Source organism: Haliotis cracherodii, unplaced genomic scaffold, assembly GCF_022045235.1.
Source record: "Haliotis cracherodii isolate W230 unplaced genomic scaffold, xgHalCrac1.p SCAF_5, whole genome shotgun sequence".
In the NCBI taxonomy this organism is placed as follows: Eukaryota; Metazoa; Mollusca; class Gastropoda; order Lepetellida; family Haliotidae; genus Haliotis; species Haliotis cracherodii.
The window spans coordinates 23,466,792-23,480,649 of record NW_027266308.1 but is presented as its reverse complement, the minus strand read 5'-3'; the positions used below and the strand labels follow the sequence as shown (position 1 = coordinate 23,480,649).

The 13,858-nt window shown below is 42.8% G+C and overlaps 1 protein-coding gene across 3 annotated transcripts in view; it reads left to right on the top strand.

Annotated features, from left to right (window-relative positions):
• The window catches only part of LOC139442976 (homeobox protein OTX2-like), a 30,465-nt gene extending 20,843 nt beyond the window's left edge, over positions 1-9,622 (top strand). For 2 of the 3 annotated variants that reach the window (XM_071223903.1, XM_071223901.1), the window contains exons 3-6: positions 939-995; positions 4,360-4,635; positions 6,587-6,741; positions 8,323-9,622. In XM_071223903.1, coding sequence (XP_071080004.1) covers positions 989-995; positions 4,360-4,635; positions 6,587-6,741; positions 8,323-8,895 — 1,011 coding nt within the window. In that variant the 5' untranslated portion in view covers positions 939-988 and the 3' untranslated portion in view covers positions 8,896-9,622. The remainder of the gene's footprint in view (positions 1-938; positions 996-4,359; positions 4,636-6,586; positions 6,742-8,322) is intronic. The other variant, XM_071223902.1, reaches the window with a different exon arrangement.
• The last annotated feature ends 4,236 nt before the right edge of the window (positions 9,623-13,858 follow it).

The window sequence follows — 13,858 nt, the reverse complement described above, 5'->3', positions numbered from 1 at the left end:
AAAAACATACATGAATATGTAAGTTCAAACCTGTTTTTGTTTATTTGCTATTTCATTTTGTCTAAGAATAATGTTTTGTTGTAACAAGTTTGTCCAAATGGTCAAATGTTTACCCAAGCTATTGCAGTTTGTCCACAAACAGTGTACATAAATGGCCGTTCTATGAGACTAGGAATACTTGACACGGACAACAAAGATTCGATGTGTACACTGCAGTTTTATACTATTTTTATTGTGCGTCGAACTAATAGTTAAAATTAAAAATATATTTTCTTATGTAAACGTCACTTAATAATGATTCTAATTTCAATAATATTTTCAATAATTTAGAAAAGATCTTTAATGTTTGTAACCCAATTTTCTTAGTGAATCAACAACTGTTTGTAGTTTATTTCTGAACTGACTCGTTGTAAATACCACTGAGAATTATAACGATGCCATAATGTCGACCTAATTACATTGGTGACGAATTAAGATGAAAGCAAATATTCGGGCTGTGCCTCTTCCTTGTGGGTCCGGCTTCCACGGGGAAGTCCAAATAGTCGACGAGACATCCACATCACGTTCACCTTAAAAAATAGCACAATCTCCTTTTAATGTTAGAGGAATTGTCAGATAGCCAGGCATATCCATTTACACATTATGGTGAAAACGTTTAGTTTAGAAAATAATTTTACAATAATGTGTAAACTAAATTATCCAATTATATTCTGAAATAATTACCTTACAATCTAAATCACGGGACTGAAACAGGGTTGAAATTATTATGAATTAACGAACCGTCTGGATTTATTCTCGTTTATTTATAAAATAACCGAAAGAAGTGTTAAAAATGTTTTAATCGTGAAAATATCATTTTTTACCATGTCATGTTTTCAAAACTTACTCCCAAGTTTTGTATATGTATGTTTTGACGGAATTATCTCCCCCTTTTTCAGCTCCTTTCCAATCTTATCCTGCAGCCGACCCGGCCTCAAGTACTGCCCAAATGAAGAGTATGTATATTGTAACACTTACCCATCTACTATCCTACCCTCTCCACACACCCATACCTGAAACTGTAGTTTTATTATGGTGTATTTAGGATGAACAATTAAAGACAAACACACGAGTATTAGAAGAGCTAAACCTTCAATGCATGTAATGTTTAACGCCGATAGGGACGTCTCGTCCATGCATATCGCCGTGACTTTCTGATTAAATATGTCATTGTTTACCTCAATAATTCATCAATTTACGCTCAAATCACCCGCTGCTCTTTAGAAGCCGTTTCGAGTGATTTGCCGATAATTATGGCGCACATATGTGCACTGAGAGACGGAGTAATTTGTAAAGCGAGGTTAGATTAAGTTGTAATAGCGACGAGAAATGACTCGCTGTAGTGTTGGGGGTTGTTGGATCTGGGACTAATTACCGTGGCAGTTTGTCTGGTAGCAATCAATGCTCGTCAGGTAACTTCGGGTAGGGCAACAAAGGAGCTCCCCGCTCGTCCTAGCATTTACCAGATTAATACATCAACATTGAACTGGGATGCAGTGATTGAAGCTAGGGCATCTCCGGAGTAATCACCAGCCTCACAACAAAGCTACACTAAATGAAATTGAAGCGGATCCGAACATCGGTATAGCACGCGCGGGTCTCACGTGTAGCTGGGCTTTTTATAAATACATTTGTTAGATTAATATCTCAACAGAAAGTAACCATTTCTGGACACAGATAGCTCTCTGCCGATGTATTTTTCGTCTTAAAGCAAACAGCAAGCTTTGAAATAGCAAATTAGACGGAAGTTCTTTTAGCTCGGTAACATCGGACTATATATATTTCATCAGCTAGATTGCACTCGCTGCATCGTTAACGGCGAACAAAAGACAGCCCCGTGAGCATGCATTGTCTAACAGCTTCCTAGCGACATCGTCGACACCAAGAACGTCATGTTACGCCCCGCTGCTATCCATCGTCAAGGCTACGTTAAACCGTATTAATAATTGAAAAACCGCTGTCCCCGCTGCTCGCTATTTAGTGCTAATTTTCCGCATGCTCGCCCGAGAGTAGGGTCATCAGAGTGATGGACGAATGAGGGGAGTTCTACCCGTGATATAAGAAATAGCCAGTGTCCCACGGGTGACCGCTGACCCTCTCATCGCGTGGCTTGTGGGGGAAGCCGGCCTGTTATTGTCAGGCTTGCGATGGTGTGTATACACATTATTACACAGCCCTATGAATAGCTTATTGGATCACGGGTAATCGAGTATACACAGCTGAGACTTCAAGTCTACAAATTAGGCCAGAAAAATTCGTTCGAGTCAGGCAGTTTATTACACAAAGAGGTGCTTATTAACTATATTTACTATAACTGATTGTGCTAACCACCTTATGTTTAGGCAGCCCCTGGTTGTGGATAAGAATTTTTCTTTCAGTTGTGATCAAGTTTGATATGGAGTTTACGGTAGCCTGTCAGATATTCGATAAAATCCAATTATGTGTAAAAGTTGCTATATGTCTCATCTGGTGACAGCTTTGTCAACACGTGTAGGCCATGGGGACAAGCACTCGACAGGGTCGTCTTCAGTCAGTTGTTTTAATGATAAGACTTTCCTCACCCCAGGGGACCACACTCCCCACCCCTAGACCCTCTCGACTCAAATACCCTAATATTACCCGGCGTTGTTTTGGAGGGAAGAGGGAGAGAGAGAGGCTGGTAGGGGTCGGGAAATGCACGTGCACACCACGACCCCATCCCGCCCTCCACATTGCCATATGCTGCTTAATTCCAATCTGTGAAATTGGGTCTGGGTTCAAACCACAATTAAATTGACTTGTACAAATTTTGAAAAGAAGTGACTTGTGAAGGACAATACTGGTTTGCCCCGGTCGAGAATGTCAGCGCATTTTGAAACAACATGTGATCTCAGTTTGATATTCCGTATAAATCGTTACGTATTTGCATAGTATTTATTGTGAGTCGGTGGGGCTCGGGAGACGTTGTATAGGCACATAGATTAAGTTGGCTGGAAACTTCGATCTTCTTGTCCACATATGTCGAGGGCAGCGTTACGGTGGGGACCGAGGTTTTTGTCTTGCCCTCAGGTACGTCTTTTCCCTCCAATACGTCGCCTTGGTCAATACCAAGCGAATACCTGCACGAATAGCGTAGATACTGAATTGATTTTACCCGACATACCCATGTTACTATCCACCCCCTCTCCTCCCTTCACCGGTACCACCGTTACGTTCACAGGTGGGATCTAAAGTTTCTACCCGCTCTCCCAAATCCATATGAGTATCCAACAATTTACTTTCTTTCATAAGTCTTGATATGTGTTGTCAACATTGACTTTCGCGATGTAACGCTTAACAAGGCAGGGCATATGTGGGTCGGGTCGGACGCGGTGTCAGACCGACTGCACGTGCTGCACGAGCTTCACATGATGTGTAAAGTCAAGACGATGATAACGTTGATGATAATTTAGGGGAAATAATGGAAGATGTGATAATTGTAGAGTGTTGAGGCAGTGATTGGACGCCCGCACGTGGCACGTTGTGTTCAGAGCTCGAGGCGAGATGTAAATTACCGGCCCATCTGACAGAGTAGCGGAACAAGACAAGTCTCACAATCTCAATACTGTTCACGTTCGTGGGACTATTTGTGCTTCTTCCGCGTATCTGATAACGATGTAAACAAACATCGGATCTATCTCTGATGTTTCTGCATCGTCTTGCTTATCTCATGTTATCGTGTGAGTTATGGAACCGTATTGACACAGTGCAGCAATGTGTAAATTGTTGTTATGGCAGTGTCGCGTTGCTCAATTGTTGTCTTGATAAAAATCCCATAATTTTAATACTGCTAATTCTTATGACATTATCACAATCAGTAACATTCCTTTATTTTATTTCTTTAACTTTTAATTACATGTCAAAAATAGAATTGTTGCAAATTAGCCTGAATACGTTGCAATGGAGGTATGCTGGTAACTAGGGCATGTTGCAATAGACCTCCCCCGTGCAGGTGGCATTGGGTGGGTGTTTTCCCCGGCCTCGGGGTAGGGGGGGATATGTGTAAGACAATGTATCCAAATGTAGCTGTTTGGCAGGCGGGTTTTCATTGGGTGGCACGGCTAAGACGGCAGTTGATAATCCGCTACACTTCATTACTGTCGAGTTAGGCTTCATTAGATCGGCTCCCTACCTGGCGACGCATGTAATCCCTCATTTAACACGGAGCTAACATCCATTTACAGCCATACCCGAACTGCCTGCGTTTACCCGTACTTCAAACAATTCATTTATTTTTTTCTCTCTTGGACTCTGTCCTCACCCTGGTGATTTTTCTCACGGTGCCTCCTCTCCCTCCCACAGACTTATACCCCTCAACCTGCACCCCGACCATCGCCGCTGACTGTCCGGTCTCTCTTGCAGTGTGGTCCGATCGCTACCTCACCCCCACCACCGAGTCCCGTGGTCTCATCCCCACACTGGATTCTCTGCCCACGGACGACCTGAGGATGGCCTCCATGGCCTACCCACCCGTGTCATCCTCTCACATGTCCAAGGCCGGCAACCCCTACTCCGTCAACGGCATCAGCTTGACTTCCCCTAACGTGGACCTCCTCCATCCAGCAATGGGCTACCAAGGTAAGAAAACAATTTTTCTCCATCTCTTTCACTTCCACCACCCATAAAGCCCACCTCGCTTTTCAATCCTAATTCAAATTATTCAAAAGTATATAAATTTATTACCGATTATATCCCATATCCTTTCATAATAAATAAATATATTTTTCTGCAAATTATACGAATGATTTCGAAGAAATGATCCAAATGTTAACTCTATTTACTAGTTGAAAAATGTAGTGTTCGCGTCTATGTATTAGACGATCTGTGAGAAAAGCGGCGTTAGGACTCTAAAGCGAGGCGAGGCTAGTTGTATGGTTGGGTGTCAAAGAAGTAATTATATAGCAATTCTAGCGGTGGCGGGTTAGAGTGTTTGAGACATAGGTTGAAAGAAGGCCCGGTAGGGTGTAGGGTGTCTATTACTGGGGGACATTCATACCTTTTATACCTGTGTTTGGGCGGCAGGTAAAGCCGTATTGTCGACTTTCGCCTGAAAGGGCAGAGAATGAAGGACAGTCGTGTTGGAAACTGTCTCAATGCTATCTGTGACCTCACATCGACTTCAACCTTCTCATTATTATAAGAGAGCCGCGGTATTTATATCCTAAAACTTTATATCACAGAACATGGTTTTAGTCTAATGTGATTACATACACCTGTTTATTCCAACAATTCGTTGAAATATGTACAAATAAATGTCAAAGATCGGCTTAAGGTTTGATTGACATGCATTGAGTTAATCCTGATATCGACTCCTCGTTGGATTTACTGACCCAGTATTAATACAGTACGACATATTTTATTTGCGGGACTTTGTTGACGAGAGTTGTAATCCGGGGTAATGGCGTCCATACTCCGAGGGCCTCTTCACAGGTCTGTTGACAGTTTTCATAATCCCATGTAAACCTATTCTCTCCCTCAATTCTCCCGGTCTAAACACTACTTGTTCCCAAATTTCTATTTCTGTACCGGGGATTACAGACCCACTAACTACTCTGTTCCCATCTGGCGTTCAAAGACGGGTAGGGCTCTCCCAATTCACACGTTTTGCAGGAAAAATAAACTCGCGTCAATAGTACGTTGTTGTCCATGGGCCCTGCATGGGATCCCACAGCCCCCAGCACGGGTATTCAGACAGTCACGACTTCCATTTAAAACTGCCTAGCCTAACTGAAAAGAAAATTGCATTTTTATGAGATAGACTCGCTGAGGGTGGGTGGACGGTACTCTGGGGGCAAGCGAAGCTAGTGGCAGCGTTGATGGGTGCTATTGTGTACTGGGCAGATTGAAGGGGGCCTTTGATGGGGACGGGGAGCGCGCCCCCCCCCCCCCCCACCCCATATCACTGTCTCCGGACCAGTATTAACAAAATACTGAAATTGTCAATTTAGCCCTGTTGTGTATCTGTAATTAAAACTATTATTGCATGCGACCGTAAAAGCCCGGATGTATCTGAGTTGCGAGTCACGAGCGCGACTGTCCCTTGTCCGCTTCTCTCTCGGCATTCAACTGGCAAAGCAAACAGATAAATTTCGATTTAATGGAAGCAATTTTACACTCATTCACTCCATGCCTCATTTATTTCCATCAAAGATTCCGGCTTTTTAAGATGTGTTGCGGACAACCTAAAAACCAACAGATTTCTATAGAAATCGAAATGGCAATTTCAAGGATTTATGACACAATAAAAGGTGGTGTTGAATGATTTAATCACCATCAGGGGAATATGTAGATCATTGAGCAGGTAGACGTGCATAGATTCTATGGACCCGGGCCATCTTCACGGAGGCCCCACAATACATTGTGTAAGGTGTCAGAAAGTAACGAGCATCACAGAAAGGGCGTTACGTGGGTTTGACATTTCCAATCAGGGGAAATGAAAGATTAAAGGGGTATTCTTCATGAAACGTTCAGACCTGGTATGAGATTTATCTTTGCAGTATGTTCACTGTTTTTTTTTCTTTTTCTTAAGGCGGTAATCCAAGGAAGCAGAGACGTGAGCGAACCACCTTCACCCGCGCCCAGTTGGACGTTCTAGAAGGCTTGTTTCAGAAGACACGCTACCCTGATATCTTCATGCGAGAGGAAGTCGCCCTTAAGATCAACCTACCCGAATCTAGAGTCCAGGTAGATATATATATCCGATGCCTTACCCTTCCCACTCGACTCCTGCATACACAACACTGTCCCTCAACTTCATCAACCATGGACACTGCTAATATCTGATGATAATTAAACCTGTAAGCCGGCATTTAACTCGCTAATCGCGTAAACACCGAATCTACTAACTGTCCGTATCTGTTAGTGTGATAACCAATACACAAGGCATTAAACAATCCAGTGCTTAATATTTCTTTCATATTATTGACGTCTTCATAATGAAGTCAAACAAGGCAACGATAGGATCTGACAGGGCTGTTACAAGTTAATTCCTGGTTTAACCGTCTGTGTCGGATCTGTGTAGTGCAGTAAAGACCATCTGGTACAGAAGCCAGGGTAACCGAACCCTCTCACCGCCCTCCGCCCCACCCCGGACTCTGCCGCTATGGGTCCCATATCGCTAATCACTCATCAACACTTCATTACTGTAATAGGCAGGGATCACAGTCTCTCTCACGCGGCAATTACACATCATTTAGCGCTAATCTGTCGCACATTATTATCTCTTATACTGGTGGCTGTAAAACCACGGTGATGTACAGAAAACCCCCTCTTTCTCTTCATAGACTGTGCACCCAGAAACCTGGCGGCATATTTTGTATATTTTCGATTACATAGGAACAACACAATTATCAATGACGTATTAATGGGGGGTTGTTGTGATAGGCACAAATTCAATGATGCCCTCCGCTGAAGGGTAAAAATTAATTGTATAAGAACCAGTTTGTTGGAGTTAGCCTTTGTTTGACCGTGTAGTGTGTTGGGTGTGGACATTGTCTCTCCTGACGGGTATGATGCAAGACCAGTGGGCCAGCCCCGGTATGTGTGCCCCGGGGGGTGGTATGTACACTTACTTTGGACAAGTCAATTAGGCCCTGTAAACACCTCCTAATGGTCCGACCCCGAGGGGCCCCTCACCCGTCCCGTCCACCCTCTTGAAAACTACCCTTTGTAAGACTTCCTTTCAACGCCAACCAGCCCCCAACTGGACCTTGCTAGTTGGCCATCTTACTCGTGTGTTAATTGCTGCCCTGTACACAACACCATTAATCCTTTACACCCATGAAGGCAGCGGACGGCGAATACACTTTATTGTAAAGACTATATATTCCTTTAGTGATACTAGAAATCCCGACCCTTTTATTCCTCTGCCTCCAGCTATACCACCCCTGTTCCCCCTGCATGGCTCTAGTGGCCTCTCCAGTCACCATCCCACCCCTCCCCCAAACTTCTCTCACACTTGGGTACTCTTGCATATCTTTAGGCGATAAAAACGTATCGTGTTAAACATGATTGTTTTGTTCTAAATGCTTACTTCTATCTTTGATAACACGCTAATCCATGACTTGGTCGACCTTTGTATTTTGTTATCGATGAGAGATTAACATCAGCCGCGTGAGCATCTTGTTTGTAATTATGCAATCATCGTGAGAAGTATTGTTTTTCTCAACACCTGTATCAATCTGATGTTTGACTGCACCTGTATCAACCTGGTTATGTTTGACTGCTTGACCTGCCCCAATTCTCACCTTCTCCCTTATCTTGCAGGTTTGGTTCAAGAACCGCCGTGCCAAATGCAGGCAGCAACAGAAGGCCCAGGAACAGAAGACCAAACAACAGCAGGGGGGTCAGCCTAGCCCACCCCAGACGTCACAGTCCCCCAAGAAGGAGCCGAAGACACCCCCACCCCAGGCTCCCTCCCCAGTCACGTACAAACCCCCAGTCGTCAGCACCACACCCCCCAACGGCAGCTCCCTCAACGCCGCAACCTCCATCTGGAACCCAGCCGCATCCATGCCACCTATGAACGAATTGATGTCAAACAACAGTTGCATGCAACGTTCTTATCCCATGAGCAACGGTCAAGCACATTCCTATAACCCCCAGGGCTACGGTCACTCGTCCTACTATGGCAATATGGACTACCTGAGTCAGATGCAGCTCCCAGTCATGTCCAATCAGATGACCAATGGTATGGGCAGCATGTCCAACACACACGGGAACCAAATGGCCTCATACGGTACACTACCCTCCGCACAAACGCTCTCAAGAGGTAACCACGGTGACTGCTTGGACTACAAAGACACAACATCCTCGTGGCCCAAGTTCCAGGTCCTATGAGCCGTGCAATGAGACACTTCGTGAACATTTACCAAGTGAGGTTTCGGGACTACCGTCACTGGAAACTAAGCTAGTCTGGTGGCCACGTTGGCATGGCAACAACCTAGGTTGAGTTGCATCCTAGCGCGGTTGTACAATCGTGCTTCCCGTGAAGTCCACAGTTACATGGCCACTATCAGACAATCGACCACAGATGTTGTGAATCACAGTCTTGTGACCAGTGACGTCATCCGTGTGACGTCAGGAATCCTACCCGTCTGTGTGTTTCGTTACAACCTCTATGCCCAGCGAAACGTGCAAGTTCCCGCTCCGGTGGGAACACCATTATTTATATGCGCACTACATTATTGCCGGTGTCGTCCATCGATGTGCCCTCCTCCCCCAAAGACGGCCAGAGAGGGCTGTTGTGTAAGAAGCCTGTATATACTCAGAGAAAAAAGTTGTGCTCCACCCAGGGGCAAGCTACGAGCCCGGGCACACTCCACCAGTATTAAACGGTCACAACGTCACCCCGCCCGCCATCACGACACTATCTCGACGACCACGTGAGCTTGCGACGTCGTCGCCCGATTCTACTATGTAGCGACAACGAAATGCCCTGTCCATCAATTGTAAATTATAATCGCCACGTGACCTGAGCTGCAATGTAGTATTACTTTACACCTGTACTCTTGAATTGTTTTCTTTGTCATTTCTCTCTATTTATGGCACCAGAAGGTGCAACAAAGCGATGACCATTAAGCACTTTTAATATATTTAGTGTGACTCAAGAAATTTTGAGTTAGTGAATAAATCGTTGTTTTATGAAAGAAATATATTTTGTTTTCATTTTCACTGTTTCCAGTGATTGAGGTTGTAAACTGAGCTTTATTCAAGTTAATATTTGTATAGGATCATATATCAATAGCCGAAACACCCATCTGTGTTCACGAATACAACATCTGGCCTAGATGCTGATCCCTATTGCTTCATGTACATCGACAGCGCAACATAACTTATGCTTTAATCGGCGAACCACAGGGATGTTTTCGTGGACAGAGTGGTGTATCCTGATGGCTAAAAACCATGTATTGAAGAGGGACCAAATCTGAATCCAATCTGTCAATTGAGGATTATTCTACGACTTTAAATACGGTCACTGTATGACCTCGTCGTATATCCTGCTTTGATCTCACACCTCTGGTTGCCATGGTGATTCCCTGCTCGTGCAACTATTTGTCCTTAGTTCTTCTCCGTGTTGTTAACGAGGACTAGTTTCAAGAGTGTTCCTTACGGACAAAGTACAAATGATATTCTATCAAGTACTGGCACAATAACAAGCCATGAATCTGTTATCGATATGACTTAATTTTCATATTTTATCCCAATTCGCTAGCGTGCGTGTGTCCGTTGTACACCATGTGTAGAGTGTCTGGGGAAGATATGCGCCGCCACTCTCAACCCTCCTCGTGACAATAACCCTGTGCTCGGGTTTTGTACCCCCACACAATACAAGAGGGGGGACCCGCATATCTGAGGGGCAAGACGCTATACTACGGAAACGTCAACGATGTAGTCACCGACTCAAGCTTGAAACGAATACTGAGAACCAGTAGAAATTGTAGATTCTATAAGCTGGTTACTTGTCATTTTTTAATAGACTCTATATTTAATATATACTTATGTAGGTGTATATACGTTTCCCACGATTATACCATGTGTAAGAGGGTGGACTTATGGAACGGATAATTACCATATTCATTACAATCACGCGTTACCTGACGGCAGGGTATTTTGATGTGCACATCAGGTTAACTGGCGGTATGTGGGTGGGATGTGCAGACACGTGGTAACTGAGGGGGTGGGGAAGGGAAGGGGTGGGCTTAGGGGGAGGCGGTAACCTGACGACATGGGGCTTGAGGGTTCGAGATGTACATCAGGGTAACTAACGGCACGGGTATCTTCAAATGGGGTAGATATGCAACGAAACATTGTTTCGATATTGTCCGGATGACAATAGGCATGGCATCGTGATGCCGGAAGCTGGCCAAGCACCTGGCCGTGCCAGTCTGCCGGATGCACGACGCCGAGTACTGTACATCGGTAACCGTGGAAACGGAAGAAATAGAAGAAAAATAACTATGCATGTATTTTGAACAATGCATAAGCTGTGCCATCGGTCTGCCCATGACAATGCTCCAGCTGTCAACAACGGCAACAATCTAATAAAAGTTGGACTGTGATATATAGGTTAGACTATACAGATCAATGATGGCAACTGTGCAGGGTCACATTTTACCGATAAAACATGAAGCTCGCATTTCTTATACACTTGTGTACTTATTTATTTAACGTCCGGGTAAATATCAATATGACCCTTTTAACCACAATTTGTAGACTTGTTTGAAGTGGCAATGATTATTGCTAGTGCATGTACAATATTGATCTACATCTATTCCCATGCAAGACGTGTAGTTTCCTTGCCCTCTTCCCCAGGAGTCACCGCGACCCTCGGAGCCCCACCCTGACGGGTGTCTGTATTGTATGTCTGTACACACGGTGTCAGTGTCTGTGTGTCTGTGATGAGGAAGGTAGGTCTGACATCCGACACCTGCAGACTCCGAACCCCGGACTCTGGACATCTCGTGTACGTATTGAACTGTCCGTCACCGCTCTCCAGACATCTCGGACAACACACACATCCACGACCAATATTACAACTACACCAACAACCAATACAACCACTAGTCAACAATGGGGATGATTTTACTTGTATTGTGCTTTTAAATATTTTTAAAAATTTAAATAGCTTGAGTCTCCAGTTCAATGCATTTCTGTGGAATACTCCAGGTTTCTTCAACAGAGGCAGAATCTACAATGGTTAAGAACGGATCGTGTTTTCAGTTTGAAATCCTGTTTTTTATGCAAAAAAAATAAATTGTTTATCGGAAATATAAACTCACGGCCATTTGAATGTTTTAGAAATATGGAATTCTATAACCGGATTTTCAGAAGCGCAACTTAAGTAAACATTATTTTGTTATTTAACGTTTGCTCGGAGTCCTTAGCTAACCACATAATGGAGATGGTATTTGGAAAATATACAATTTCCCTGTTTAAAAAAGAATTGTACAGGGCACCTGTGTATAGGTGCCTATATGATTCAAGGCAAAGTATTTATACGCTTTCTGACATTTTCTGAAGTTGTTTTCATAAATGGATTACTTCGTTTCATGTGCTCGCAGATCCTGGTAATTCAACTAAGTCTGGCCACAACCGTTACCATTTCGCATAATGTAAGCTCTTTAATACCCTATTATCAATAATTATGTATGCAATGAATATTTGTTTACAATTACGTATGCAGTGAACATCCTTGTCTCCGTCTCATAATACGTTCTTAAGTATTATGAAAACAACAGTTTAAATTTTTAACGAAATATTGCCGAGGTGTTGTTGGTAGTTTTCCTGGCACTGTTGTAATGAGCGCGGCGATGTTGACACTGAGATCTAATTGTGTTTCAATAAATTAAATTCTTTCCCGTGGTCTTAAACACCCAATATTGTATGCTTAATCAAGTTTCATTTATCCGAATGAATTCTGAAGATCCGATATATTTATGTCTGAATTTCCTTGTCCCTCTGTCGAATGTCGATGCCTCTCATATGTTTTATCATACCGCCGCAGAAAATAACAAAGGTACCCATTAACTATCCCTGACTGGAAGGAAAGGAAAGCTCAGTCATTTGAAATAGACATTAATTCTTATTCTATATGGGTATAAGCATCCTTTCAATGTCAGTTTCGGCAATGTTAATATTTGATGATCACATTATGTAGTGTTCACTGCATGGGTATGACTATATCAGTGAAAGAGATATGACGCTATATATCCCGACATATATCACATTTCGTCATGTGCAAAGCAGTCTACTCAATGCAAAAGATGTACACATATATCTGTGAAAATGAAATCTTCCTGAATAGAAAATTATAGGGAATCGGTTCTTAACGCTTCCGGCGCCAGTTGCATTAGCGAAAGATTGCAGTGACGCCTTGATTTTAACGCACCACATTACTGCACACAATTACAGTTAATTAATATTTATATAAATAAAGCGACAAAAATCATTAATATCTATAAGAAATCTCTGCCAAAAGCAGTCGTTTATACGATTCCGACTACATCATAAACATGCGTTTATGAAACACTCTCAAATAGTCAAGGCAGGAGGTGTTCTCGAAAAGGTGAGCGTATCCTGCCCACCGCTTGAACCCATCACAAACCCCAATCCGTATATGTTAGAACAAAACAAATACATGTACCGTTGATCTATAGAAGTATCCTATCTTTAAATAATTATTTTTACCATGCTAATATACAGAACAATGTTGGTATTTTGGACAAGGACATTAGACTGGCATCGTTATAACGCTGATACATGTGATATCCAACCACTCCTGTGTGTTTATGGAAAAGCCATGGTTTACTGTGATGGAATTGTATGTGATTGTTCTCGTGGAATATATATTCGCTGGGATTGGTGGCTCCATGTGTTTGGCCCTAGTTCACACCTGGGCTAGTTCGGCTAAAACTGAGCCCGGCCAATTGACCGTAGGGATAAGCTTTAGTCGAATATCCTTGCAGTAATTCCGCTCGTTATAAGTTGTTTTACTCTGATTTTACATGATTTTTTTTCTTTATAAGGTTCAAAACCGTGACACTACTTTATTTGAATTTTATTAAATAGAAAAATCAAATTGTGTTGTTTCACAGTTTGAAGATACGAAACAACTCCATTGCTTGAATTCAAGAAAGAAATTATTTCAAAATTGTTTATTATTATATTTATTTCATTTTCTTTACAGTAAACACATAGTAAACATATGCTAAACGAGTTTTGAGTGTCAACTGTTTTATTAAATCCAAATATGTTCAACATTTTCGTTTGTGGTCTTTCTAAATGAATTATATTTCCTGTG